Consider the following 27262-nt stretch of genomic DNA (forward strand, 5'->3'; position numbering starts at 1 on the left):
CTCATGAACTGCTTGTAGCATGGTACACTATCTATACACAATTATTACACATGCCTGCGGTGGCCCCCTCTAGTCCTTGGCGCGCTTCTTGGCCCTCTGGTTCGAGAGCTCATCTATCGACTCCATGCTGCGGCTGGGCCTGGGCCTGTCGTCAGCAAACGACCCTTGTCACCTTCTCCTCACGAACAAGAAATCGCAGAAGTCCACACTTACATGCCACGCGGCTCGTACATTGGCACGTCGGTTCCCTCGTCCTCGTAGTCGGCGTGGCTGCCGAGGAACCTCTCGAGCGATTCGGCGGCCTTGTCCTTGCCCTTTGAACGGTTCGCCACCTGTTCACGCGCAAAGAGGAAGGCCTCGTCCTGCTTCTTCTGGTAGACCGCCTGGTCCTCGGCCTCGCGCATGGTCTTGGCACGGACATCCGCGATCTGCTGGTCCAGCGCGGCGAGGAGCGTCTCAGTGTTCTTGCACCACGTCTCCAGGCCGGTCTTGACCTCGACGAGGTCCGACTTGGACAGGTCGCGGCCGTTGACCCAGTCGACGTGGAAGACCTGCTCGTGGTGGTGCATCTTGCCGCCCAGGAGGTCGGCGTAGATGACATCGATGATCAGGCCCTCGAGCTCGCGCGTAGACCCGACCTGTAGCGCCGCGGACAGCTGGGCGTAGGGAAGACGCTGCGCGTTGTCAGCAACGGAAATGAACAACTACAACGCACGCGGTGCTTGAGGGCAAGTGAGACGAGTGTCAGGTGCTTGAGCTTCTCTTGTTGCGTGGGTGTGAGGGGAGGGTAGTTGTCGGGGGCTGGAGCGGTCAGAGATGTACCGATAGGGAGCACGTACCAGCAGCATAGTCGGCGAGGGTGCCGTAGGCAAAGAGGGTCAGCAGCGTGTGGTGCTTCTTGAGCGCTGGGTCGCTCTCAAGCTGGCAGGTCAGATTAAGAAGGTATATTAAGCACCTACCTCCTTGATGTTGGGGAGGTCCATGAGCTCAGAGAAGGTATAGACGCCGTTCTGTCTCACAGTCAGCGTGTGTGCGGGTGTTCATGAGGAAGGCAGTGGACGTACGGCAGCGGTCGCGTCCATGACCACCTTGGCCGCGGCCGCGCCCTTTGTGGCGCGGGCGAGAAGGAGGAATGGCTCGAGGCGGTTGTGGTGCTCGGCCATTCTGGTGGTGGTGGTGGTGGTGAGAGTGTTGTGCTGTTGAGGAGCAGCTGTCTCGCGGTGATGGTGATGAGCACAGTCAACTGGGCGTCATCGAGCGGACCCAAATGGTCGCCATTACAAAACAGGACGCATTAGAAAATATACTCCCGCTAACAATCCACTTGCATGTTGTGCTCCCGTTTTGCTGACGACTCGCGCAACCCACCTCAATCATCCTCTCCATCCTTTCGACGCGACATCGACCCAACACAACACCCATCCGGCCATGGACGCCCCCGTCCAGCACCTCACGGTGCAGGAAAAGCTCCTCTTTGCGCAGGCCGTGTACAAGGTCGGCGCAGCGGCGTGGGTTCAGGTCTCCAAACTCCTCGCCGAGCACCCGTGCACCCGCGGCCGCCCGGCGGAGTACTACACCCCCGACGCGTGCGAGACTACATACGTGACGCTCATGAAGGGTATTGACATCAACGTGTGAGTTGTGTCTTTTTTTCGGCTGCGAGGTGGTTGTTTGGTTGCTCATGTCCCAGCCCCGCGCCTGATGCGGCCAAACCTCAGGCCAAGGTCCACCTCCAGCTTGCGCGGACGTTCTACTTTGCCCGTATGCAGGAGCTCAAGGACCAAATTGCGACCTACGAGCAACGCTTCACGTAAGATGAACAACCTGATAGTGAACCTGACGCCAGCGAACTCATGAACGAGGTCAATGCCATCAAGGCCGGCGAGATGGACAGTGCTATCCACGGCGAGATTCGGGCGGCTCTGGCTAAGAAGTACGGCAAGAAAATGGTCGACACTTGGTCCCCACTTCCCTCCGAGATCAAGGAGGTGCTTGTTGCCGGTCCCGAATCGGCCAAGACGCCCGAGCCTGTGCCACCCCCAGCGGAGGTCGTTACCGCCAAGGTCGAAGAGGAAGAGAAGCCGGACGAGACACCAGTAGAAGTCGCTGCACCTGAAGAGGAGGAGGAGAAGCAAGAGGAAGAAGTGGTCGAGCCTGTCGAGGACACTCCTGCAGAGGAGACTCCCGAACAGTCTCCACAGGAGGAAGCTACTGCCGAGCTCGAAGAGGCTGTCCCCGACGAGGAACAAGCGGAACCTGAGAAGGAGGAGGACGAGCCAGTGACAGCCGAGGCATCCCCCGAAGAAGCTGCTGCTGCTGAAGAGGAACCCGCTGCCGAGCCCGAGAATGAGGACGAGCCCATGGCTGAGGCTGAGGCGGAAGCCGAGACGACCGCCGAACCCGAGGAGACTCCTGCCGAGGGCGAGGATGTGGACATGGACAAGGAGGCCGACGACGACAAGACGCCCACTCCTGAGGAGGAGTCTTCAGCGCCGACTCCCGCCGCCGCCTCTCCCAAACCGACTACACCCAAGCCCACCTCGCGTGGCTCCTCGCCAGGATCCGATCTTTCTCCTGCGTCGGACCTCTCGCCCCTTCCGCCAGAGGACAACCAGCCCGCCGAGGCCCCTCCTTCTTCTCCGACACCAGCCAGCACCCGCGACAAGAAGCGCAAGGCCACGAGCCAGGCGCGTGGTGGTCCCGCTGCCAAGCGTCGTGGTCTTCGTGGAGCGTCGCCCGCTGCCAGTCACGAACCCGAAGAGTCGGAGGCTGAGGCTGAGGCCGAGGCTGAGGCTGAAGAGGAAGAGGAGACTGTCAAGGAAGAGCCTGAGGAGGAGGACACGACCCGTGGCCGGCGGTCAACTCGCCGTGGCAAGAAGGCCGAATCGCCACAGAAGCACACTTCACCACCGCCCAAGCGTGGTGTGTCTGTGTCGTCAACGGCGTCCGGTACACCTACCGTACCCGAGAGCCGCACACGTCGCAGTGGACGTGCGTCCCGGGGTATGCGTGACGACGTCGTCTCCAAATCTGTCCGTGCCGCTTCCGAAGCCACGTCGGTCAAGGAAGAGCATGCGGACAAGGAGCACCACGTCGAGTCGTCGGACATTGAGGAGGAGGCACCTGAGCCCGAGGAGGAGAAGCGGAGCACGCGCACGTCGCGCCGAAAGGTGGAGAAGGAGGTGGCCACACCGACCGAGAAGCGAGGCAGCAAGCGTACTGCACGCAGTGAGTAGCCTCCGGTTTTGAACAACCCCGCAAGAAAAGAATATATCACTCACGCGACCCCCTGCTGACAGGTAGCCCCCCGGCCAGCCGCACTCGAGTCCGGCGGTGATGAAGACACTGGCGCCAGTCCTGCACCGACAGTAGGGCCATGGGGTACCCCAGCGCCAAGCGTTGGCACGCCCGCCGCGACATCCGGATCTGCCGCGCCGCCTCCATCCCGCGGCCAGCGGAACAACCAGAAACTCATCCTCTCCCTCCTCGACACGATCCAGCAGCACAAGTATGGCCCCGTGTTCCAGAACCCGGTCAAGAAATCCGAGGCGCCAGACTATTACGACATTATCAAGCGGCCCATGGACCTCAAGACTATCCGCAACCGTATCAAGGACGGCACCATCACGACGATTGACGAGTTTGAGCGCGACATTCGCCTCATGTTTGCCAACGCTACAGTCTACAATGCGCGCGGAAGCCAGGTGTGGGAGATGGCCAAGGAGATGCGTGCCGCGAGCGAGGGACACATTGCACACTACAAGAGCATGCAGCACCACCTCAACCGCTAGAAAGAAATAGTCGAGACACAGCCCCACTCTCCATCCATCCACATCATGTAGGCCTAGCCGAGCGGTAGCGGAAAATGTAGTTATAACATTCATCTATCCCCTTTCCTTTTGCGCTGCCGCTCACAAAACACAACTATTGCATACTCTCTAGAAAAGAAAAGGGTTAAGAAGGAACACTTTACACTGCCCTCTGTGTCGGGGGCCTAGTCAAGCCAGTGCTGGCTAAGCAGCTGCTGGACGGCGATGAGGGAATGGTAGCGGACATCGGGGTTGGCGTGGGTCATGAGTTCCATGACGCGCGTCTTGCCGCCCAGCTTTGTCATGAGCTGCTTGGCGCGGTCACCACCATACTTGGCAAACTTGGCCACATCGCTGCACGCCACTGCGAGGACCACGGGCTCCTTGGACGTCGTGATGAGCTCGACGAGGCGCTTGACGAGCTTGCCGTCTCCCTCGTTCAGGATGCGCGACGTGTTGAGGCGCCAGAAGTCGTCCGACTCGTGTGCTGGCGACCACACCAGGTGGCCCGACTCGAGCTCGGAAACGTACTCGTCGTACGTGCTGAGAGGATGGGTCAGCCAGAGTAATAGGGCGCTACCCACGTGAGTCCGTCGAGACGCGTCTTGAGCTCTTCCTTGAGGTAGTCGAGGTCCTCGACAATGTCCTCGTCCGACCAGTTACGCTCGTTGAGCGACTGAACAAAGGGGAGCAGGCGCACGACAAACATGGACGGCAGGTTGGCCGCGGGGGCGATCAAGAGGAGATTCTGCGGTATGATGAGTTACGACCAACGATTCCTAACTCACCCGGAAGGTGGCGACGACCACGCGGATGACCTTTTCCTTGACGGCGCTCTTGGCAATCTCGATAAACAGGCTGACAATGTCATACTTCTTGTCAAGGCCATTGGCGGCGTCCTCCTCGTACGAGAGCTGCCAGATACAGCAGATGGCGCTGTACTGCTGCTGAGGAGTAGGGGTCTCCTTGAGCCACTTGACGAGCCTGGGCACGTTAGCGGAGCTCAGAATTCCGCGGACCGGAGCTCACCCAGAGATGCAGGTGCCCTCAGCCCAGACGGCGCTGCGCATCTGCTTCTTGCCGAGGACGGCGTTGAGAACCTGGGCGGCAATGTCGCGGGGCTGCTGGCGCGACCCGTTGAGCAGCTTGGAGATGGCGGCCAGCAGAGCCGGGAGGAGCTGCTCGGGGAAGTCGTTGTCGTCCGTACTGCAACATGTCAGCTTTGCAAATGAGCAAGAATGATGAAGCTCACGCAATGAGGAGGGCAAGTATCCTCAAGCTCTCGAGGTGGACAAACTCCTCGTCCGTGTCCATGGTGAGGCACTTGACGATGGGCTGGTACGGGTCGAGCGGGTCGGTCTTGGAGAGGTCGTGGTAGTACTGGATCGTGCTAAAGTCGGAGAGCATGTTGGAGATGGACACGAGCACTGCCTGGACAGTGTCCACGCGCTGGAGCTTGCGGAGCAGGTCAATGTACAACTTGGCGTACTGTGCGCCCTGGGTCGAGAACAACGTGCTGCGCTGGCCAGCGGGCTGGGGATACAGTGGTAAGTACATGGCTTCTTTCCCGCTTATCGCGGACATCATGGCCACTCACGAGCTTCTCAAGCGAGCGGAGGAGGGTGCATTCCTCCTGCGAGAGCAGCTTGGCACGTTGGTATCCCTGTGGATAAAGGTCAGTGACGTCGCGCGGGTGGCTGGTGGGATAGATTGGTGGGACTGTTGATACGGACCTCCCATGGGATCTGCTTGGCGGCGAGCTTTGAGAGCTGGTCGTCGAGGTAAGGCGAGAAGAATGGCGGGGGGATAGCTACGACCGCGGTCATGGTGACTGACTGCTGATACGAGATGGACGGTGTAGATGCTGTAGCAGTGGGTGTATCGCTCGGGGCAATGACACAACGGCTGGGAGGGGCAGGGGAGGGGGCGGGAGCAAAATACGGTCATCGGGTATCATTAGGAATGAGATTGTAATATACAATTAGGTTGAGTATTATCGGAAGGAATATTTAAGTTGTGTAAACCCAACCCTCATCTGGATGTTCATTCGGGCTCTTGCCACCCAATTGTGCGACCACCATTCAACTCTGCTCTTCTTCTCTAATCCAAAACCACGGGCACTCTCACAATGTCGGCGCCCGTGTCCTTCACAATCCGTCCCCCAGGCGGCGGTGGCGGCAGGTCTTCTCGCCCGGGAAACTGGAATGCCCCGAGCCAGAACAAGTTCCAGGGCGAGGACGACGATGAGGACGCCTTTGGCCAGCACCACCGCCGTGACCGTGACCGCCGCGACAAGGGGCGGCCCGAGTCCATTGACGGTATCGGCGCCAACGGCCGCGCAACCGGTGGACGCAAGTCGCCTCCCCCGCTCGTCATCCCGTCCTTGCCCAACAGGGACTGGCGCGATTCTGCTCGTCGCTCTCAGCCATCCTACCGCCCCGAGACCGTCAAGCGCGAGGCGGACGACACAGTCACGCACGAGCGGATCAACGACGAGCCCCAAAAGTCTGGTCTCCGTTTCTTGAAGAAGGAGGTCAAGCAGGAGGACGAGGACATCAAGCCTACCGTCGAGGAGCTCGACAAGCCCGCTGTCGCAGCCGCCGACCCTCCCAAGCCGCTCTCCCTCGAAGAGCAGGCTCTCCAGGCCGTGCTTGCGGGCAGCAGCGATACTGCAGCCAGCGTCAAGGTCGAGAGTGACATGGTCATTCAGTCTGCTGCCGACCGCCGCAACTTCCACACCGAAGACGACGCTTTGGCGCGCGACCTCGGCGCCCTCCCACAAGAGTCGACACTGGACGACTACGCCGCTATCCCCGTCGCCGCGTTTGGCGAGGCCATGCTCCGCGGCATGGGCTACAACCCCAAGAACAATACCGAACTGCACGTCCCCAAGCCCCGTCCCGCCCTCCTCGGTCTCGGCGCAACTGCCCTCCAGTCCGAGCTCCCGCCGTCGCGCAAGGAAAAGGATCCCAAGAAACGCCGCGACGCCTACGCCCAGCGCGGCGGACGCGGATACAACGCGGCCAACCTGCTCGTCCGCCGTGGCGATGACCGATCAATCACCAACTCGCCTGCCCCGGACTCGCGTGTCGAGTCTCGCGACGTCTCGAGGCGGACGAGCCCCGGCGCCGACTCGAACGACTCGCGCCGCCGCCGTCGCGATGACGACGACTATGACAGTGGCCGCGATACCAAGCGCCGCGACGACCGGGACCGTGACCGTGACCGTGATCGCGACCGTAACCGTGGTCGGTACGAGACTGAAGACGAGCGTGCACGCCGGAAAGCCCGCGAGAGGGAGAGGGACGACCGTGGTGGGCGGTACGAGACCGAGGAGGAGCGCGCGCGTCGCAAGGCCCGCGAGAGGGAGAGAGACTACGAAACCGAAGAGGAGCGTGCTCGTCGCAAGGCCCGCGAGAGCGACAGGGAGCGGGACCGCGGGGAGCGTAACGGTAGTGGTGGCGGCGACCGTCGAGACGACCGCGATAGGTACAGCCGAGACGATCGGGACCGCCGCGATCGCGATGACAGGAGGGACAAGCGATAGAGTAGAGCAAGGCAGAGTAAGAGTAGAGCATTAAGCAGAACCGCAATGAAACTTGTATCACTATGTGCCAGCACCTTCATCTTGCTACATTCATCTCACAACAGGGCTACGGCGCGGTGTATGGACAGTTGGTTTTGCTGATTTCCGAGGGTGCCACTGGTGGCTCCGTGGGTGCATATTCATTGCAACATGTGAAGCTCGACGGCCACCTACTCTGGGGGCGGGATGGAGACGCCGTACTCTTCGTAGTGCGGGGGTGCCACGGACTCGTGGACGCTCTTGTGTGTGTTCTCAATGTCGGCAGCCCAGAGGCCCGCGCCGACGTTGCACGCGAGGCCGAGGATGATCGAGACCACGGGGATGAGGTTGAACGCGGCGGCGGTGACGCCAAAGCTAAGAGTCCACTGTCAGTTGAACGGCACGGCAACACTCAACTGGAGTCCCAACTCACGCGGTGTACGATCCACGGTGGCGGTCCACATAGGCGTTGCTGCGCGACTTGTCCCAGCCCTTGAGCATAAAGTATCGGGCGTGGTAGCTCGGTCCGGCCTTGTAGCCTGCAGAACAAGGCGTCAGTCTCGCGAGTCCGGTTCACTTGCCTGCTTTGAGGATCTTGTGCTGCGTGTAATAGGCCTGTTTCAGCACACCAGCATACGCACCGTTGTAGCCCAAGAAGAAGACGGTGCCGACCACGGGGATCAGGTTCAGTGGCAGAGTGAGCAAGTAGCGGACCATGTTGTCCACGCTCAGTTTGGCCAGGGGCCGCGAGAGGACGCGGCCGAGTTGGCGCGCGTTGTTGGCCTTCTTCACCACTGGGCGGCTCTTTTCGACAAGCGCAATGTGGCCCTTCTGGACAAGGACCTGCGTGGTACGTCAGTATGGGGCAGGTGGGGCGTGGGTTGTCGGGCACTGGGATCTCGCAGCCGACGAAACGGAAAGGGCGTGAGATGATGACGAAGGAACAATGTACCCCCTCTGCACTGCCCTCTGGGTTCACATGACCTCCTTCCCCACTCACAGCATCGAACAGGTCCATCCCGAGCTGGCCCATGAGAAAGTTCTTGCCCAGGAAGCCAAGGATGACGGACGCCTCGGCCAGGACGAGCGGGACGGCAGCTGCGAACGCTGCATAGTCGGTTAGTATGCCGTAGATTTTGACTCCAGTGTCGCCAAACCGACGAGCAAAGGCGAGCAGGTCTTATCAAGTCATGTGCTTTCAGCATGTAGGCTCGCGGGTGATGAAAGACGACAATGACACTAGACACTCCGGGTACGACCGGGCTTGGACGAGCCGGCCGTGCCCGTTTATGCTCGTCGTGGGTTTGAAGGAGCTCTGTCACCCCTACACGCGCGTCACATACCTAGAGGTCCGGAGAAGAGGGAGAGCCACGCGACTTGCGGGAGGTACAGGAAGAAGAAGCACGCCGCGACGACGGCGAGCGAGATGAGGACTGCGCGAACGAGGAGAGGCGCCGCGGGCGTGAGGAGGCTAGGATCTGCAGCGAGTGTGAGCGATTGCGTGGAAGACGGTACAGCGATTCTTGGAACACGTACGCGTGCAAATGTACATAGCACCCTGTTGTCAGCTTCGTCATGGTTTACGCAGCTTACCCAGAAGGGGTACGCCCACGCGCCGCTCCAGACTGCATCGCGGGTCATCTCTCCCGCAGTCATGACCTGACGTTGGGCACTGTGGACGACGCGCATGTGGATGGGGATCTTGGCGTCTGCTGGCTGAGGCATCGCCATGTTTGAAAATATGCTGCTGAGCAGGTGTGTGAGAGAGAGATGGGAAGAATGCGAGAACGATGGAGATACAGAGAGAACGCAAGAGGTGCGTCTTGTATACATACCCACTTGCCACGGCCCGTCATCGTTCTGCTTGGCCCAGTGACGTCACGCCAACACGCCAACACGACACACCCATTACCCGCGACCCGTCATCGACCCCGGTGTGCCATGTGCACACCCGTCAGCGTCAAGCATGTCCTACTGCATGTCACTATGCGGCTTTGGTCCTACATGACTACACGACTACATGGCGGTGTAGCCACCGTCGACCTGCCAAGTCGTGCCGGTGACAAACGACGCACCCTCGCTCGAGAGGAACACGGCGACATCGGCAATCTCCTCTGGGCGGCCCATACGGTTCAGGCAGGACGTGGAGACGTGCTCGGCCTGCTCAGCCGAAACGCCAGCGGTGACCATCTGTGGGTCGTCAGCGGATGCCACGCTGGTCTGATGAGTAACTTACGGTCGTGTCGACGAAGCCGGGAGCGAGGTTGTTGACGCGGATAGCGCGCTTGCCATAGTCGATGGCGCCGACCTTGCTCAGACGGGCGATGGCATGCTTGGACGCCACGTAGGCACCCATGTTGGCCACACTGCGGGTCGAGCACACACTGCCAGCGTTGACAACGCTGCCCCTCTGGCGGCGCATCTGGTCGGTGGAGCTTTCAAAGAAGTCCTGCTTGTCCTACTGCTGGAGCTGGGATCAACAATGACCCGTGTATTTTGCTACTCCCAATCTCCCATCATCTCCTCTATTTCGTTCTCTTCCGCTCGGCTCAGGTCTCCTTCCAAATGGTTTAAAAGGGTAATTCAAAATTTGAACTGGCATTACGTTTCATGGGCTGGTGCTGGGGGCTTCTCGGGCTGATGGAGGCGAGGAAAGCGAACACCGTGTTGGGTGAGAAAGAGCCTTTCATCCTAAACCAAGGCAAAGCGATGGGTGTAAAAGAGAGATCGGGCAGTTCTTAAATGAGGCAGTTCCTGAGACATGAGCGGTAGAGTGGTGGCCTGTATCTGGCCCACCAGTGTTGCTTCTGGGATCTGGGAGCCCCTCAGATGCATCAGATGGAAAGCCATGGGACCCCGCGTCGTGCGCGCTGCCAACCGGCCGTATGCGCGTATGGCGTGGTTGTGCCGCGTTTTGATGGCCGGCGAGGTCGGCTAAGTGGCCCACAAGGTCCGAGCCGGAATCCGGACCCCCACATCCCATCCCGTACAACCATGTTGGCTGCTGTCCAGCGTGTACGACCTGGCATCTCCTTTCTCTGACACTTTCTCCATCCCTCTTTCGCACCTATACACACACAAATGTCCGCCATGCTCCGCTCGCTCTCACGCGTGCGCGCACGCACCCCTCTCGTCGCTGCAGCTACCGCTCGCCGCGCCCGTCCCCTCGTCCCCACAGTCGTCAGCCGCCGGCAGTATGCGACCCCGGCAGCGGCGTCGGCATCGACGACCGCTGCTCCCGTGGTCAACTATGAGCCTGCCAAGGAGGCAAAGCACCTCAAAAAGGTCCTCATTGCTAACCGGTGGGTCTTTTACTCAAAGGCTGGGGACTGACCCCGACAGTGGAGAGATTGCATGCCGCGTGATCCGCACGGCTCGCAAGCTCGGCATTCGTACCGTCGCCGTCTACTCGGACGCCGACAAGGACTGCCTCCACGTTGAGATGGTAAGCTTGGTCGCTGATTGCAGTGCAAGCTGACCCCAGGCCGATGAGGCATACCACATTGGCCCTGCCCCCGCCGCCGAGTCGTACCTCGTCAAGGACAAGCTCCTGGCCGTCGCGGCCGCCTCTGGAGCAGACGTGAGTTGCAAGTCACTCCGGTGTACCTCAACTGACCTGTCCAGGCAATTCACCCTGGCTACGGCTTCCTGTCCGAGTCACCCCCCTTCGCCGCCGCCGTCAGCGCTGCGGGCATGAAGTTTATCGGCCCACCTGCCGAGGCCATCCGCGCAATGGGCAGCAAGCGCGAGAGCAAGGAGATCATGGTCGCGGCCGGCGTCCCCTGCGTTCCGGGATACCACGGCGCCGAGCAGGCCGAGGACGTTCTGTGCAAGGCTGCCGCGGACGTTGGCTTCCCCTTGCTCATCAAGCCCACGCACGGTGGTGGCGGAAAGGGCATGCGCGTTGTGCGCAAGATGGACGACTTTGTCGAGGAGCTTCGCTCGGCACAGCGTGAGGCCGCCAAGTCGTTTGGTAACGACGAGGTCCTGCTTGAGCGCTGGCTCGAGCGGCCGCGACACATCGAGGTGCAGGTGTTTGCCGACACGCAGGGCAACTGCGTGAGCCTGTGGGAGCGCGATTGCTCGGTCCAGCGTCGTCACCAGAGTGAGTAAGGCAGCTAATCCTGACCAATCCGTCCAGCTGTGCTAACTCTTCTACAGAGATCATCGAGGAGGCCCCTGCCCCCGGTCTCAGTGCGGCCATCAAGCAGGACCTCGCTGAGAAGGCCGTCGCGGCAGCCAAGGCTGTCAACTATGTCGGCGCGGGCACTGTCGAGTTTATCATGGACGCAGAGTCGGGCGAGTTCTTCTTCATGGAGATGAACACTCGTCTGCAGGTCGAACACCCGGTCACCGAGGAGGTCACTGGTGTCGACCTCGTCGCGTGGCAGTTTGCCGTTGCCGCGGGTAACCCCTTGCCCATGACCCAGGCCGAGATCCCATGCATCGGCCACGCCTTTGAGGCCCGTATCTACGCCGAACGTCCCGAGTCCAACTTCCTCCCCGACGCCGGACGCCTGATCCACACTGCTGCCCCGCGCGACGCGCCCCACCGCCTCGACACTGGTTTCCGTGAGGGCGACGACGTCTCGTCGTACTACGATCCCATGGTGAGTGTTGTGCTTGCTGCCTTTACCTTTGCTTTTGCCTAACCCCTCCAGATCGCAAAGCTCATTGTGCACGGCCGTGACCGCGCCGAGGCGCTCGCGATGCTGCGCTCCGCCCTGGACCAGTACCAGGTCGTTGGCCCCAGCACCAACGTCGACTTTTTGCGCGTCGTCGCCGCCCACCCCAAGTTTGCCGCCGGCCCCGTCGAGACCAACTTTATCCCCGAGCACCACGACGAGCTGTTCCCGCCCAAGGTCGTCCCTGCCGAGGTCCTCGCCCAGGCCGCGCTGTCGATCGCGCACCATGAGCCGTCGCAGGGAGAGGGAGCATGGGGCAGCCTCCCCGGGCGCCGGTTCACCGACTCGAGCGCGCACAACTACCACTTTGACGAGGGCGAGGTGGTCGTCCGCCAGCGTCCCGACTTTTCCTACGACATCACCGTCAGCGGTGCTGCCGCCGCCGAGGGAACGCCCGCTTCGCCCGCGACGGAGCTGCACGCGACCGTCAAGCGCACGGGCGAGCACGAGCTCGTGACGCAGTTTGCCGGCTCGCACGGCACCGCCACGGTCATCCCGCACGGCCCCAAGCTGCACATCTTCACCCCCGAGGCGCAGTATGTCCTGCGCCGGCGCGGCGCCGAGGTCGAGGGCGAGGAGACGGGCGCCGGCGCGGGCTCGGACGCGCTCACGAGCCCCATGCCCGCGACGGTCATTGACGTGCGCGTCAAGCCCGGCGACACCGTCACCGAGGGCCAGGTGTGCGCGGTCCTCGAGTCGATGAAGATGGAGATCAACATCCGCGCCGGGCGCGACGGCAAGATTGCCGCTGTCAACGTCGGTAAGGGGCAGGCGGTCGAGGAAGGTGCCGTGCTCGTGGCGCTTGAGCCTGTCGAGGAGGCCAAGTAGAAGGCATCGCGCAAGGACAAGGAAGGAAGTGTATATATGGGGGAGAGACAAGACTTGTAGTCTGCAGTGTTCATGAACAGGTACAGAAGGGATACTCGTGGCCCAGTATGGGGAGCTGGGCTGGTGGGCACAGGACGTCCAAGGCTCTCATGGCCCAGTGTGGCGGAGAAATCACACGCGGCGGAGAAATCAAACGCAGTGAAAAGTGACTTCTGAGGCCCCCAAGTGACGCCGACGAGTCCAACACTGTTCCCCGTTCCCCCCGCCAGTGTTTGTCAGCCTGCGCCCAACACATCCACCGCTTCCAATATGGGACCACTGCACGAGGCAGAACCTGGGAGGGAATCGGCACCTGCAGTCGGGTCGAAATGGGCCTCCGACAAACCCGCACCGCAAGGCTGTGCCACAGGCCAACGGGCGTTTCAGAATGTCAGTGCTGGTCCGAATCTTCCGGACAGCAACAACACCGTGGAGTGGTTAGTGGTTGTTGAGGACTGGTGCAGTAGAGCGAGCGGACTCTTCAGGGTGTATGGGCCGTTTGCTGCGGACAAGCTGTCTGGTGCGGTCCGAGAACAGCGACGCATTGATATGCAAAGCTGTCGTTGACAGGCGCGAAACGCGTCCGGGAATAGATCCCAGATCCAAGTTGATTGAGCACCGCGCACCGCCTCGCTCTCCACCCGCCCATCAGACATTGACACCTTGCCAGCGCCAAGACAACAAACGGATACATGCATGTGGGGGTCGAGGAAACAAGACACAAGGGGAGAAACTGCACGTCACGTCACGTCCCGCCGTCTCCTTACAACACGGCGGCGAAGACGGCCGCCACGACGAGGACGCCGGCGCCGCTCGCAATGTTGGCGCCGCCGACAGCAGCGTTTTTCGTCGGGGTCGCCGCAGACGGGTTGACAGAGGTACGGGCGGGCGTCTCGGAGGGTGTGTAGGTGGGAATGACGCTGGTAGTCGATTCCGTCGACGACTCGCTCTGGTTCTGGCTCTGGCTCTGGCTCGTAGACGACTGCGACGTGGAGAAGGAGACAGAGGCAGTCGACTGCGTGTTGGATCCTGTGTTGGACGCCGAGTTGGACACCACTACCGACTTCTGAGACACCGAAGTGCCGGCCGCGGTTGCGACAGCGCCAGTCGCGGCACCAGTGTCGCCCGTGGCCTGGCGGGGAGCGTTCATGCGACCAGGCTGGGCCCATGCGAGCGACGCGGTGGCTGCACGTCAGCTTCACCCCTACCTTCCGAGCGCGTGGAGGGCCTGCTCACCTGCAAGAGAGAGCCAGAGAACAGAACGCATAGTTGGTGAGATGGGAATACGGGCTTTGGGAAAGATGGGAAGAATGCAGGTCGCGTCTTTAAAAACCCACGACGCGCCGGCCGTATGTACGCTGCACGCTCCCACACGACACACAAAGGGCACCGCCTTCCTGATCTGTTGCTATTATGGACGTTGCGGCAGCTATCGATTCTGCGACATTGGACCCGCACCAGTCGACTCCTGGCAGATTTCAGCGCATGCACAGGAGACGGAGATGCGCTGCAGCAAACGAATCCCCGATGGAACAGCCTCGACCACATCTGTTGGTGGGCCAAGCGCGGGTGAGCCGGCGGGACGTGAATCAGGCGCGGAATGGCTGCACTGCCCCGCTTCACATCTGCCAGACGCGGCCAGATGGTGCGTACGATGCATATCAAGCGGCGCGGCTGGCGTTGAGGGAAGCATGGACCTCCATTGGAGTTGACAGTGATGCTTATCATGCCTCAGATCGCACCTACGCCAAAGGGTAAGTACATGTGGTCGGGATATCTGTCCACCCACCGTGTGCCGGCGAACAAGGATGTCGGCAATCTTGGCCCCATGACACCAACCCATGTGGCTCGCGATAATGAAAAGTGGTCTCGACGAGGCTCGATTCTGGGGTGGGCAGTCGCTCTATACATGGACACTTTTGTCTACAACTGATTACAGGTTACCTACAAGATCTTGTACATGGTTTACACCGTCGCCGACAGCAGCGACACCGAGACGCCCAGCATCACCACCACGAGCCCCACCGGCTCGCTCTTCGTCCAACTGCCCGACTTGGCCCCGCCAAACACTGCCGCTGCCGTGGTACCGTTACTCGACTCTGCGCCTCCAGACACTGCAGAGGCTGTGGACGCTGCAGACGCTGCGGACGCCGCACCACCATTGTCATCCTCGTCGCCAGTGCCCGTCACGGCCGCGCTGAAACCCGTTGCGGCGCCACCGGCGTTGAGTGTGCTTGCCGCGGCCCGCATCGTGCCTCCGTTGTACGCCTCGCACACGGGCAGCATGGCGGACTGCGCGGCCAGGATTTGGGTGTTTTTCGCCGTCGTGTCGCTGCACGACTTGTAGCACGTCACACACGCCGTGACGAGGGCCCAGTCAACGGTCTGCGGGTCAGTGACTGAAGAGAAGCGAGCGTGGGAGCCCGTCGTACTCACTGGACACACGCTGGCTGCGCACTTGCGCGATGTCGACCCCGTGCTGTTGCAGTATGTGTCGAGAGCGGCCAGGATCTGAGTACACATGACGGAACACTTGGAGTCCGAGTCTATACGTTCCAGCTCTACCACAGGTTCGGGTGACTCGACGCTTCGAGGTGGTGGTGGTGGTGGTGGTGGTGGTGCAGAGTCGCCAGCGACGGGTTGGGGAGATGCGTTGCGCGAGCCCAGGGCCACGTCCTTGACATGAGTCCCAACAATGGGGGGTATCACGGCAGCAGCGGCGCCCACTGCAAGGAGGAGAAATGTAAAGCGCATGGCGTTGACTTGACGCTGGGGAGGTTATGGGGACCACTCGAGATCGCCCGGAGATGGAGGCCCAAAACGGGTGTTTAGGTTTCGACCAGCGAGTATGGCGTTGTGTACAGCCAGTGCACCCTCGCTTTTGCGAACAGCTACGTGTCTGGGGATGGGTGGATGTTTTGAAGTGCTGAAGAAGATGTCGCCTTGTCTACAGCCCAGCTGTTTTGACCGGGTCGGTGTGTCGCTCGTTTTCCAGTTGTCCAGTCGCCGTTGCGGTTCAACCGTCGCGCCGTCGTGTCCGCGTCTCCGCAGTCGGTCGTCGCCTTCTGTGAGCGGAGATGAGACCGGTGGCTCGTAACTCGGAGCAGGCCAGGCTCGAGGAACGATTCCAGGACAACGAGAGACAGAGGACAAACGAGAGAGACAGAGAGCAGGAGAATGTATGGGAGGCACTAAAATACCCGCGACATGACCCACGCCACAGAACTGGGTTTTGCAATCTGCGTCGTACGCATCTCCATGATCCATGACATGACATGACGTTCTGAACCTTGGCCCTTCACTCTCGATGCTGGCACCCCTTCCTGCCCCCTCTCGAACCGTGCTTTTCTGTCAGAACTGTGCTGCGTGCCGTTTCTTGCATTCCCATCTGATGTGTCAACGCAGAAGAACGGCGGCCGCTTTGGTCGTCATGTTGCGCTTTTCCCCTCTTGTCCTTTCCCCGCAGCCCAGCTGTGTTTCACCCATTCAAACTCTTGGCTGCTGTTTTGGGTTTGGTGGGACGTAAGGTTTCGCGAAAGATGAGGGACATTGGCGACCGGGCCGCTTTGACCGCGTCGCTTCGCTTCACAGTATGGTCTGGTCTCTCACCACCGACGTCATGGTGCAACGCCAAACGAGGCACTGCTGGTTTCATGTACAAAACAGCTCCCAAGCTCACAACAAACCATCACCCGTTTCGGCCACTTTAGCCACTCTCCTGCGAGATCAGTTACCATGTTTGCCCCGTCTCGTACGATTTAGCCGCGTTCCTTGCTGCCAAACAATCAAGAAATTAACCCATTAAATGGGGACCTGTACTGCGCTTCCATGGTCCCAACAGGCCGACAAGTAGCCTTGTACAAGGACGCGTTTTGCTCGCCCTGACGGGGGACTGTTGACTGATGGTCAGGCGGTCAGGCGCTCACACTCACCTCCCAAGCTTTGTGCTCCTCCATTGCTCAATGCAGCGCTCCCTCCCTCAGCAAATACTGCCCACCACGCCCACGACATGGTAATGTTCGTGGTGGGTGTGTTGTTCTGGCTGGGACAAGAAGAAATGACTGGATATCTGCTCTGAGAATCGATTCTGGTGCGTTCAAGCAGTCACATGCATATGGGCACACCTATTCACGGTCTAGAATGCAGTCTCAGGCGGCCATGTGGGCAGTGATATCGCTGTCGCTCCTCGCAGTGACCTCGACACCACCAGCGGACCTATTGTGGTCATTAAGACTGCTGGAAAAGAGATCAAGCTGAGCGATTTTCTCGTCCACGATGCCGATCTTGTCGTGGTCTTCATTGTCGACCACATACCCGGCCTCATCGGTGGCAGCCTGAGGGCTTGGGCTATCAATCTCCTGGACATGACAGGCCATCTCCTCCTCTACGGGATGCATGGCGATGACACGCTGCAGACCCTCGTGGTCGGCGAAGCGGCGCTTGGCATCGTCCATCCACTCGGCCACACTTCTGGGCATTGGGCCGGCACCTTCCTCACCGAGGAAAGCGGAACGCAAAGCCCAGACATTGACGACATCCTCGTGTCCCAAAGTTTGTCCCAGACCCCACAGCGCATACTTGATACGATGGTATTTGGGTCCACCAATCACCGCCTGGGCAAGGTCGTGCCGACCGAGGCGACGAAACTCGTCGATGAGGACCAGTTGCGAGGACAAGAGCTTGTTGGATCCTTTCCAAAAGTCGGCGTGCACCACGAAATCGCCACAGAATGCCTCGGCGAATGGCGCAGTGTAGGCCATCTCCCAGTCAATGACGCCCGAAAGACGGCCGTCCTTGGCGAGCAGGATGTCGTGCTTCTCGTCCCCATGGTGAAGAAAAGTAGGCCCCACAGTAGCCATCTCAGAGTCTCCCTCCACAAGGGCACGAGCTTCGAGATACCAGAGCATCTCAGCAACGGGATGGTGGGTGCCATCCAGACCTGCTTCCACAAGCAAGAGCTTGTGGTCGATCTCGGTGAGATAGCGCTCGGCGTTGGTGCGGAACGGGCCATGCGGGTAGGTTGACGGGTATGTCGTGGCCCACACTGAAAACAAAGGCCCAACAGCTGGCTCGCCCTCTGCTGATTTGGCTTGGAGGCTACCGATTCCCTCGAAGGGCTTGCAGGCCAGCTTGACAAACAGCGCGGCGAGATCCCGCAACGGTTGCTCACAGTACGCCGGGTCGTAACGGTTCTCCCCATCGATCACCTCCCCTTCCATAAAGTCAACAAACAGGTAGTCGGGCAGCGGAGCCTCCTGCATGAAAACTGTGGGCGGGCCGTAGGCGTTGGGGATGAGCTTGGGGTCGATTTGGTGGAGCAGCCTGGTGGTGATGACTTCGGAGCGGAGAACACGACGCCGCATCTCGCGTTCTGGACAGATAGAGTATGCGTCGGTAGCACGGATGCGCGCAAGCCATTTGACGCCGTCATCAAAGGTTGCCATAGTGTGGAGGTTCATGATACCATTGAAAATCCACTGAATGCTCTCATAGGTGCGACCTGGGTCGTCATCCACGGGCAGCTGGGCGATGGATGGAAGCGGCATGCTGCATGACTTGGCTCCAGGGCGGAGGGCAAGTGCAACAGCAGGCATGTTGGCCGTCGCCACTTGGACCAAGGCTGCGTACTGTTCGCCACGAAACGCTGCCGTATCGGCTATGCCAAAGTCCCTCTCCTGCAGTGTCAGAGAGGGTTTTGAGTTTGAGACGACGTACTGAGAGGGCTTTACAGGCATGGTATTCCGAGATGTTGTGGCCATTGCAGAGCACCCGGTGGCAGACCACACAGGTCCCGTTGCTGTAGTTGCGGATGTTGGAGCAGCCAGGGTAGCCGCAAAGGCCTAGCGTCGGAGTCATTGTGGAGTGTTGTGGAAATGCAAGTGCAAGTGCAATGGAGGTGTGCAATGGAGGTTACTGATGGGTGGCCTTTATGTTGAAGAGGGAATGCTTCTCATCATAGGTGGCCCGTGCAGCCATCACTTTGGCGTTGTCTCACGCCCAAACAATGGCCGTTCCCGTCAAAACGATTGCGCGGCGTCCGGATAAACGCTCAATCAAAGAACGTTGGGAATGGTCAGCGTGGTCATCCCATCCGCATCATCCCATTATCAGAAACAGTCAAGAATGAGTAACTGCTTGGACAGACGGGTTCCATAGGGATCTGGGGTGCCGAGAGCCCTGCATTCGGCGCATTGGAACGTGATTGTTTCATGTTCCTCGCTGTGGCGCCTGAAATCAGCTGTGTAAATGCTTCAGTGTCCAGGACGTGAGAATGTATCAGTGTGGCGCTACAGCTAATCATGAAGCTTCGTAGCAGCTGCCATGACACTGATGACAAAGTGAACCGACCTTTCGAACCCATTCCATGAATGTGACTGAATCCACCGATGCCACTGATGGCACTGATGCTACTGATGGCACTGATGCTACTGATGATACTGATGAGGCACAGCATGCTGTCGTGCCCCGCTCGGTATGACGGTCGTTGCCTTTCCTTTCCTGCTGGTAGATACCTCGCCTCTAGCATTACAGAGGAACATAAAAGCCGACACTGTCTTCGTTTTCTTTATCAACCCAACTCAAACATTCCCGTCTGTCCATCCCTCAATTCCTTCCTTCGTCTCCATACACAACACGACTCCCCCATTTAAAAGATGACCATTGCCAACTCGGAGAACATTATCGTCCTGGGTAACCCCTCAATCTGCAGCAGGTGCGGTAAGGCTGCGGTCACCGGCCCGACGGGGGTGAACACCATGTGCAAGCCGTGTGAGTCAACTTGTTAGCCCCAGTATCCCGGTCCACTGATTGTGCAGGTAAAAACCAGGCCCCTCGCTAGTTTGTGGTTCGTGTTTTCCCGTTCTGTGAATAATTTAAAACCCAAAAAAACATCGATAAAAACCCCCAAATCACCAAAAAAATATATAGATAAAACAATCCAAAAACGTCCAAAAAAAAGTATAAAATGTGGTAAACCCCCGAAAACGTAGTCGCCTTTGTTCGGTAGACCTCGACTTTGTATATATAGGTTGAGTGATGTGACCACTTCAAAGATACGTTCCATGAATGCGGCGCTGGGAGCCTATGCAGAGTCTGAACCCTTGTCCAGGGGCGCAGCTTTGGGAAGGGACCCCGCCCTCTGAGCTAGAAGGAAGCAGGTGGGTAGTGAGGGCCACCTTCGACCAGCCGTTTGAATGGCTCTCGCTTCTCGGATTCTCCCGCCCGAGGGAAGGAGGCCGTGTGGCAGCGACGGACTCGTTGATGCCCGTCTCCGGTTCGAGCGGAACATGAGGGTACCACCACCTGTGACGCGAAGCTTGGTATCGCGCTTTGACTTACCCCCTGTTTCACTTGATGACCATACTCTTCATTGTTCTAGTCCGAGCCTCATCCATCAGCACAACGGGGGCGTGCATGTTAAATAGTTGAGTAGTTGAATAAGCTCTCTCATTCGTCTGCACGCTCGTCCCCCTCGCACGCTCTCACGGGCTCTCCCCTACCCACCACCGCAACATCGACTTGTTATCCGTTGCGGTATTTCCTCCGGTCTCAGCAGAGCAGCATCTTCGAACAGAGGCTCGTGGTCTCTCGGCGTTGAGGTGACCAAATTCACAGCATGGGGGCAACGGGTGTTTACCCCGACGGCGCGATTGGGGTTCGAGGAGATGCCGTGACGGATAACAAGTTAGACGGACGAAACTTCGCCTTCACGGGAACCATCCATACCTCCAGCGGTTACAGACTCCCTCACACGCCGCGCACACAAACACGCACCCTTCAATATGACGGCATACAACGCTTCATGCTCCTGCTACACCCCTCGCTCGAACGACGAACCCCTTTTGTACGGGAACCACCCGTCGGTGTGCGCCAAGTGCGGAGGGCCTGTGGCCAACTCTAGGAAGCAGGATTCTAACATTTGTGGACCCTGTGAGTACAGCTCTTCTAATCTCGTCCCCATATCCAACCCAACTGACTGATTAGACGCTGAGGCGAAGAAGCTCGCGCAGGAGGCGGCGCAGCAGAAGAAGTAGGGTAAGTTTGCCGGGCATACTGTAACATCGGCAATTGAGCGCCTGTTACAGAAGCCCGAGGACTCGTACATGCGTTATTCTCTCGAAACAAATAAAACCCGTCACAAAAACATCAACAAAACTCTAAAAACACCACAAAAAGGGATAAAACCCGCAACAACAAAGCAAACGAAGAAAAGTATTAAAACTCCCAAAACCCCCAGAATTGCTCTCACGTTATGTAGCCATGTCGCTTTACATAGGCTTCGGTGATGTGACCACTGCGGTAACTTCTTCATTACCGGCACTTCAAGTCTACGTCTTGTACCCCATATACCTGCCGTCCCACTGCAACGGGAAGGGGATGCGCTGACTCGTACAGCCGGCTGAGAGGGGGGACTGCAAATATCAACGTACTGTTGGAAGGGCACTGTGCTCGGGCTCGGGCTCAGGGTCTCATAGTCTCCTTACATAGTCTCCGAGCACGCATCTCTCTTCTCTCTTCTATGCAACTCGTTTCAACACGTACCATGCCAGCTTCTCCTGGTACAGTAGGCAGAGCAAGTGACATGTGCGCAACAACCCGACCCTAGCTGGGACATGGGACTGTTTGAGGGTCCCGCCGAGGCCGTATACGCGCAACAGAGTTGTCTTGCCGCCACACGACTGATGCCACACGACTGATATGTAGAACGGAGTGCTGTCCAAGATACGACAATGTCCACCTCGTCCAACAACGCTACCGGTGTCAAGTTGCTGGACATTCTATAGCAGGTCAGTAGTGTTCTGGAAGGTTGTCCGGAACATTGTACGAGCGATTTCAATGTGGCCGCTCGCACGAGACGAACAGCGGCGCTGCGCGTTGTCGACCCAAACTGGGGATGAGTTCAGTTCGGTACCGAGACCTCAATTTCACTGGGTCCCCCACCCATTAAAGAGCAAACATGCCCTCGTTGTATGTACAGTCTCAAGTGTAAATCTCGAACGCCTTTGGTTCCTCATATTCGGCCACAGCGCCGAGGCAGAAGAAGCTTGGCACAGCAGATCCTCTGAGGAAGAGCCGAATTAGAGGGGGGGAAGAGAGGCGCACATTCCGTGCACGGCCTTCTTTGGCTACTACTGAGACGTGCGATGTCTTGTGGCTGCATGGTTGTTAATGCAACAGTTCCACGCGTACGTTTTCGGCACTGGGTGCATGTTGGCGGGGCAAAGGAAGGAGATGAAAACGATGGTTGAAAATGCATCCGCAGGATCCAGTCATCCGAACCAAACAACCGGCACGCCCAACCACACACACCCGTATTCTTCCTTCCACTTCTTCTTGCATCCATGCCATATCACAGTACCCCGCACCCATGGTGAGCACATTTACTGTGTAGTGTGACCAGACAGCTGACCTCCAGTCTCAACTGTCCGCTCCTCCCGCGCCCAAGACGGACGAGGTCCTGCGCACCACCCGCAAGCAAGCGCAGGCTGTTGTCACCAAGGTACATACATCCACCATTCCTCCTCCAGATTGACGTCACGCTGATCATTTCCAGCCCACCACGGTCACGTCCGCCGTTGCGGCCACCAAGGACATAAAGACCAAGTCAAAGGCGACAACTAGCCGTAACCCCAAGCGGGCCAGCAATTCAGCAAGGCCATCGGCGAAGGGGTGCGCTGGAAGAAGAAGACTCGATTTGCTACTGCTGTCCCCAAGAAGCGTTCCACCAGCGCCAAGATGCGGTACAAGGGAAAGGTCACAAAGTCACGTTACTACGAGACTACCACCAAGCCCACTCCCTGCGTCCCCTGGCCTGAGGTCGACGGTGCAGCCAAGGAGGAGTGGGTCGAGGCCGACTACATCCCCTTCCCCCCAGAGTGCTACCAGTGATGTCACAGTGCCCCTTCGCTATCCCTCATTCAGTACTCTAGTCTCGTCCAAATAATCCTGTACAGAAGGTGTGAAGATGAACACTATGGGCCGCGGTTTCCGCACAGCAGCAAGCATGCTTGAACATGAACGACTCTTAAGCTATACGTACAATGTCCGAGATCATCATCGTTGTGTTTATCAGATCTTCGTCACTAACACCTCGAACGGTGGGTGCTCAAATGGTGCTCCCCTTGCACACAGCGTCGTGAATGCCGGGGTCAATAGACCTCCATTTAGCATGGTCGGGCTGGAACTCTGCGGCCTAGGGATGTCGTGCAGCCACGCATGAATGTCAGTTGGCTTGTGTGGTCCTGGTGACGACGGGGCGTACGGGGCTGGCGCGCTCAAACTCAGCGACGGCCTGGACCTGTGCAAGCGGACGCCAAATTTCGCCTCACGCGGTTCGCTGAGGCATATCCCCTTGAACGGTTTACGGCTGGTCTTTGTGCAAGGAGCGAGGTGTGAGTTTGAGTTACTTCCAATGGGTTCAGAGATGCACGATGGACCTTGTCAAGAACGCAAGCGAACGCAAGCGAACGCAAGCGAACGCAAGCGAACGCAAGCGAACGCAAGGCCGTGACCATGGGTCATCACGTCCACTTTGCATTAGAGATCAAACCCTAATGACCTAATGGGCTCCTGGTAGAATGTCACTTTCAGTGTCCAACGCCACTTATAGTCGATAGTCAATAACCTTAGCAAGGCTACTTACTATGGCTAAGGTGTCATGCGGACGTGTGTGTTCTAAGGCACTTTCCTGCGGCTATCCCATAGTATGTGGCGACATCAACCCCGGTGCGATCCTCGTGAAGTAGGCACGTCGTTCCACCCCTTAGAAACTGTGTCAATTATTTTTTGATTTTATTTTTTGATTTCACTTGCTTCGGGTTCTGCCGCCGACCTACCTTCCGCAGAGGGACATTGTCCGGGCTGGTGCCCCGCCGTGTTTGTCGTATGTAACACTTATGTTTTCTTGCTGCGGCGTTTAGCTTAGGAAGGCGCGACGAGGTGCGACATTCTGCAGCCAGCATGTGCCCACTGTGAGGTAATCACAGCAGAGCAAGGCCGCATCTGCAGCATACAGAACGTGTGCGAGGCGCATACACGACCACCGCGAGAGTTGCAGTTATTTATGCATCCTCAAGGGCGTCATGTTGAAGCTAATGTATGGGTTTACTCTACCGTCCCTTTCTTTTGGAGCTCGCGACGTACTGACCGACCTGATTGCCACCCATCAGCAGGTGGAGATTGTTGCACCAATAGTGATTCCGTGGGTTGACGCTGAGGTTCGCAGTTGCTGCCGCGCAGCCTCGTCGTGGCGGCTGACTACCGGCACACGACCACGGTTGCGTGTTCATTGAGAAGGAATCTCCCGACAAATGTTCACTCCGCGAGATTTCAAGGCACCAGCAAAGGTCAAAAACCAGTCGCGGCAGCGAGGATTTGACAGCAGCTATTGATTTTATGCAGAAGATGGGGCTAATGCAAACATATGAAACACAACGGATGAGGGTGAAGAGGGGAGATGTACGTTTTTTGAGGCTTGGTATGCTGTATCGCTGTCAGCGTTTGGTTTCCTCAGGCAAGAGAACAAGTGGATGTGTGGGTGTGGGTGTCATACGCAAAAGGTTAACTTCTAGACCGCGGTCAAGCGGTTCAGACTCATTAAATCAGGTTTGGAAAAACAGTAATCATTCGAGGGAACGTGGAGGAGAGGAGGAGAGACGAGGAAGATTCAGAAGACCAAGACTTACCCTCGTGTTTACATGCCGACCATGAGCTCACCCTCGACGGCAGAGCGCGCGAGGCCGAGGTCGGCGAGGAGCGCGTCGTAGTCGTCCTGCTTAGTACGCTTAAAGTACTTGAGGAGAGTAGCGCGGCGGTGGATGAGGAGACGGAGGGCGCGGCGGTTCTGCTTGTCGCGGTTGTTGGTCTGGAGGTGCTCTGCCAGGGTACGGACCTGGTGGGTGAGGAGAGCGACCTGAACAGCAGTGTTGCCGGTGTCCTTCTCGTCGACGCCAAACTCCTTGATGATACGCGCACGGTTCACAACCTCAATGCCCTTCTTGCTGGCGTTCCTCAGGTCGGTGATGCGCTGAAGGGTCTCGACCTGCCTGACCTGGTCACCGACGACCTCCTCGCTGGTAGCGAGGCGCTCGGGGTCGAACAGGAGCTCGGCCGTCACCTGAGGCAGAGCGCCGAAGAGCAGTTCCCGGTCGGCCTCGGACAGGCCAGGGAGGTAGTGCGGGGGGTGGCCGCCAGCGGCGTAGTTGGGCGGGGCAGCGTACCAGATGTCGTTGGCCTTGAGGACTGTGCGTTGCAGCCTGCAGCCCTCGTACAGGTCCACGGCGGGAGTGGCGGCCGAGCCCGACGAGGGGCCGGCGACGGCGAGGGGGGAGCCGAGGATGGGGTCCGCGAGCTCGGCCACACGCGCAGCGGCGGCGGCCGAGCGACCGGCCATCACCTTTTGGCGTTTCCTGCGAGCATTGACCTTTGCGCGCGACTCTGCGACGATGGCAGTTGCCGAAAAGGCACGAGACGAAGAGGCAACCGAGACGGCGCAGACTGGGGTGTGTGAGCTTGGGGCAAACGGGTGGGTGTCGGTGTGTAGCTGCGTTCACTCACTGTCTGCACGCGCGATGCGGAGGGGGCCCGAGAAGATGTTGGCAAGAGCCATGGTGAAAGAGCGCAAAGAGACAGCTTAAGAGGGCGAGCGACGCGGTGAAGGGATGGGCCAAAGGCAAAAGTCGGGCGAACCGGCGATATAGCGCCACGTGGGCGGAATTCGCACTGTGGCGCGGGGGATGGGGGTGGCCTATCGTCACCCAGGTGCCACCCATCTGTTCTTTTGCTCTCACATTCTCCATGCATGCACAGCCATCTCTATCTACACCCGGCTCAGCCACCACATCCACAACGCCTGTGACACTGCAACGCCAAACAGGAACTGCACACGGCGGGCACGCTGGCCGTGTGACAGGCTCGGCGCGCTGGCTACATCCGACATGGCGCTGCTCCTGTCAGGGAGAAGCACATACTTGAGCGAGCGGAGCTGGGATGTTAGCTGGCTTCTGGACTGGACTATTCCAGCTACTCACGAGGAAGAAGGCGTTGGCGCAGAAGGTGTAGAAGAAGACGGCAAACTGAACGGCGGAGCCAAGCTGCAAGAGCGAGGCGATAACGGTCGCGACAATGCCGACAAACTTGTAGCCGCCGTACGCGAGGAGCTCGACGCCACTCGCACCACCACCACCCCGCACATCGAGAAAGTAGCAGCCGAGCTTGACGAGGAGGAACTCGAGGATGACGACGAGGATGGCGCTCGAAATGGACTCGCCGAGCACCTCGGGCTTGAAGCGCGACTGCAGGCCACGCGCGAGCGCAGCGAGCAAAGTGTACGTCACGAGTGCCATGGCTGAGAGAGTCAGCATAGCTACAGACTGCGCACGTAGCCTTCAACTTACTGGGAATGTAGAGGTCGGGCGCGTTAATGTCGTCCCGTGGGGCCATCCAGCCGTCGACGCCGCCGTGCTCAGCCCCGCGACGCACCTGGCGCGACCACGGCTTGTGCCGCCATGGGAAGAGGACAAGTCGCAGCTTGCGCAAGACGTAGCTGTTCGTGACAGAGAAGCACGTCTTGACCAGGGGGAGGGGAAGGTAGCGCGAGAGCTAGTTCTATGAGCTAATGTCACTCGGTTTGCAACTCACATTCTTCTCGACATAGTCGTGACCGGCAGCCACGGCGCTGCGGCCAAACTGCACACCCATCTGCGCCGTCGCGTCGTTCATGCCCGGCCACGCCCCAAATCCGCTTGTGTCGTACCCCATAGGTGCGTTGGGACCGGCGGCGCCAAAGCCGCGCGCGTGCGCCGAGCCTCCCATCTGGCCAGACACGCCCTGCGGCGCGTAACCGGAGGTGGAAGCTTGCTGCTGCTGCTGCTGCTGCTGCTGGGGGGTACCATGGAAGGGTTGCTGGTGGTGGTGCTGCTCGACGCCGACGGGCGGCGACGAGTAGCGCGTGTAGCCGTCTGCCTCCATTGAGAGACGGCCTGTCTGGGAGTAGGGCGAGGACGCCGAGCTGCGACCCGGGGTGTGGGGAGGCTCTGGCGGGGGGTATGCCGGATGTGTGGGCTTTGGGTGCTGGAGAGGCGGCGGGGAGCGCGAGTTCATGTAGGGAGTGTCCATGGCGTGGTGGGCGCTGTGTGTGGGTGTGCGTGAGCGTTGACGAAAGAGAGGAAACAACGGTGACGCATCGACGTCGACGAGCGTGTCCTCGTCGTCGCCAGCTCTCGGTTCGACGCGTGGCATTTCGCGGAGCCGCCATGTCAATACAAAGTCTCATTAGCCGCCAGTTACCGGGTTCCTAATAGCAATTACCTGCGCCAATGCTAATCCCCCCCGGGACC

General features: G+C 59.1%; 14 protein-coding genes across 14 annotated transcripts; 5 read left to right on the top strand and 9 right to left on the bottom strand.

The window, feature by feature from the left end:
• Positions 1-69: 69 nt before the first annotated feature.
• Positions 70-1163, bottom strand: EHS24_008603 (uncharacterized protein; the record flags this gene model as incomplete). Its single annotated transcript, XM_028623911.1, has 6 exons — positions 70-145; positions 214-674; positions 716-801; positions 840-921; positions 960-1010; positions 1065-1163. The coding sequence occupies 6 exons, from the start codon at positions 1161-1163 to the stop codon at positions 70-72; spliced, it is 855 nt and encodes a 284-aa protein (XP_028475885.1).
• A 265-nt stretch (positions 1164-1428) lies between these two features.
• Positions 1429-3791, top strand: EHS24_008604 (uncharacterized protein; the record flags this gene model as incomplete). The annotated part of the gene is made up of 4 exons (XM_028623912.1): positions 1429-1634; positions 1691-1810; positions 1847-3228; positions 3304-3791. The coding sequence occupies 4 exons, from the start codon at positions 1429-1431 to the stop codon at positions 3789-3791; spliced, it is 2196 nt and encodes a 731-aa protein (XP_028475886.1).
• Positions 3792-3994: 203 nt separating this feature from the next.
• On the bottom strand, positions 3995-5635 carry VMA13 (H(+)-transporting V1 sector ATPase subunit H; the record flags this gene model as incomplete). The annotated part of the gene is made up of 7 exons (XM_028623913.1): positions 3995-4352; positions 4394-4557; positions 4598-4793; positions 4839-5015; positions 5062-5342; positions 5407-5472; positions 5543-5635. The coding sequence occupies 7 exons, from the start codon at positions 5633-5635 to the stop codon at positions 3995-3997; spliced, it is 1335 nt and encodes a 444-aa protein (XP_028475887.1).
• Positions 5636-5937: 302 nt separating this feature from the next.
• Positions 5938-7356, top strand: EHS24_008606 (uncharacterized protein; the record flags this gene model as incomplete). Its single annotated transcript, XM_028623914.1, has 1 exon — positions 5938-7356. The coding sequence occupies one exon, from the start codon at positions 5938-5940 to the stop codon at positions 7354-7356; it is 1419 nt and encodes a 472-aa protein (XP_028475888.1).
• Positions 7357-7565: 209 nt separating this feature from the next.
• EHS24_008607 (uncharacterized protein) lies at positions 7566-9105 on the bottom strand (the record flags this gene model as incomplete). Its single annotated transcript, XM_028623915.1, has 7 exons — positions 7566-7749; positions 7808-7913; positions 8016-8217; positions 8375-8553; positions 8718-8852; positions 8911-8932; positions 8968-9105. 7 exons carry the CDS (start codon positions 9103-9105, stop codon positions 7566-7568), a joined length of 966 nt encoding a protein of 321 aa, XP_028475889.1.
• A 285-nt stretch (positions 9106-9390) lies between these two features.
• On the bottom strand, positions 9391-9730 carry EHS24_008608 (uncharacterized protein; the record flags this gene model as incomplete). The annotated part of the gene is made up of 2 exons (XM_028623916.1): positions 9391-9564; positions 9611-9730. The coding sequence occupies 2 exons, from the start codon at positions 9728-9730 to the stop codon at positions 9391-9393; spliced, it is 294 nt and encodes a 97-aa protein (XP_028475890.1).
• A 734-nt stretch (positions 9731-10464) lies between these two features.
• EHS24_008609 (uncharacterized protein) lies at positions 10465-12887 on the top strand (the record flags this gene model as incomplete). Its single annotated transcript, XM_028623917.1, has 6 exons — positions 10465-10676; positions 10717-10819; positions 10868-10954; positions 10999-11479; positions 11536-11984; positions 12036-12887. The coding sequence occupies 6 exons, from the start codon at positions 10465-10467 to the stop codon at positions 12885-12887; spliced, it is 2184 nt and encodes a 727-aa protein (XP_028475891.1).
• An 802-nt stretch (positions 12888-13689) lies between these two features.
• On the bottom strand, positions 13690-14193 carry EHS24_008610 (uncharacterized protein; the record flags this gene model as incomplete). The annotated part of the gene is made up of 2 exons (XM_028623918.1): positions 13690-14111; positions 14163-14193. 2 exons carry the CDS (start codon positions 14191-14193, stop codon positions 13690-13692), a joined length of 453 nt encoding a protein of 150 aa, XP_028475892.1.
• Positions 14194-14891: 698 nt separating this feature from the next.
• Positions 14892-15680, bottom strand: EHS24_008611 (uncharacterized protein; the record flags this gene model as incomplete). The annotated part of the gene is made up of 2 exons (XM_028623919.1): positions 14892-15311; positions 15363-15680. The coding sequence occupies 2 exons, from the start codon at positions 15678-15680 to the stop codon at positions 14892-14894; spliced, it is 738 nt and encodes a 245-aa protein (XP_028475893.1).
• A 1394-nt stretch (positions 15681-17074) lies between these two features.
• EHS24_008612 (uncharacterized protein) lies at positions 17075-18782 on the bottom strand (the record flags this gene model as incomplete). The annotated part of the gene is made up of 2 exons (XM_028623920.1): positions 17075-18601; positions 18642-18782. 2 exons carry the CDS (start codon positions 18780-18782, stop codon positions 17075-17077), a joined length of 1668 nt encoding a protein of 555 aa, XP_028475894.1.
• Positions 18783-20707: 1925 nt separating this feature from the next.
• On the top strand, positions 20708-20959 carry EHS24_008613 (uncharacterized protein; the record flags this gene model as incomplete). The annotated part of the gene is made up of 2 exons (XM_028623921.1): positions 20708-20855; positions 20910-20959. 2 exons carry the CDS (start codon positions 20708-20710, stop codon positions 20957-20959), a joined length of 198 nt encoding a protein of 65 aa, XP_028475895.1.
• Positions 20960-22293: 1334 nt separating this feature from the next.
• On the top strand, positions 22294-22814 carry EHS24_008614 (uncharacterized protein; the record flags this gene model as incomplete). Its single annotated transcript, XM_028623922.1, has 4 exons — positions 22294-22296; positions 22342-22425; positions 22480-22595; positions 22655-22814. 4 exons carry the CDS (start codon positions 22294-22296, stop codon positions 22812-22814), a joined length of 363 nt encoding a protein of 120 aa, XP_028475896.1.
• A 1804-nt stretch (positions 22815-24618) lies between these two features.
• EHS24_008615 (uncharacterized protein) lies at positions 24619-25533 on the bottom strand (the record flags this gene model as incomplete). Its single annotated transcript, XM_028623923.1, has 2 exons — positions 24619-25421; positions 25482-25533. 2 exons carry the CDS (start codon positions 25531-25533, stop codon positions 24619-24621), a joined length of 855 nt encoding a protein of 284 aa, XP_028475897.1.
• A 210-nt stretch (positions 25534-25743) lies between these two features.
• EHS24_008616 (uncharacterized protein) lies at positions 25744-27041 on the bottom strand (the record flags this gene model as incomplete). The annotated part of the gene is made up of 4 exons (XM_028623924.1): positions 25744-25908; positions 25955-26271; positions 26321-26525; positions 26565-27041. 4 exons carry the CDS (start codon positions 27039-27041, stop codon positions 25744-25746), a joined length of 1164 nt encoding a protein of 387 aa, XP_028475898.1.
• Positions 27042-27262: the final 221 nt, after the last annotated feature.

The sequence above is a fragment of the Apiotrichum porosum genome (assembly GCF_003942205.1).
Source record: "Apiotrichum porosum strain DSM 27194 chromosome Unknown scaffold_7, whole genome shotgun sequence".
Taxonomy (NCBI): Eukaryota; Fungi; Basidiomycota; class Tremellomycetes; order Trichosporonales; family Trichosporonaceae; genus Apiotrichum; species Apiotrichum porosum.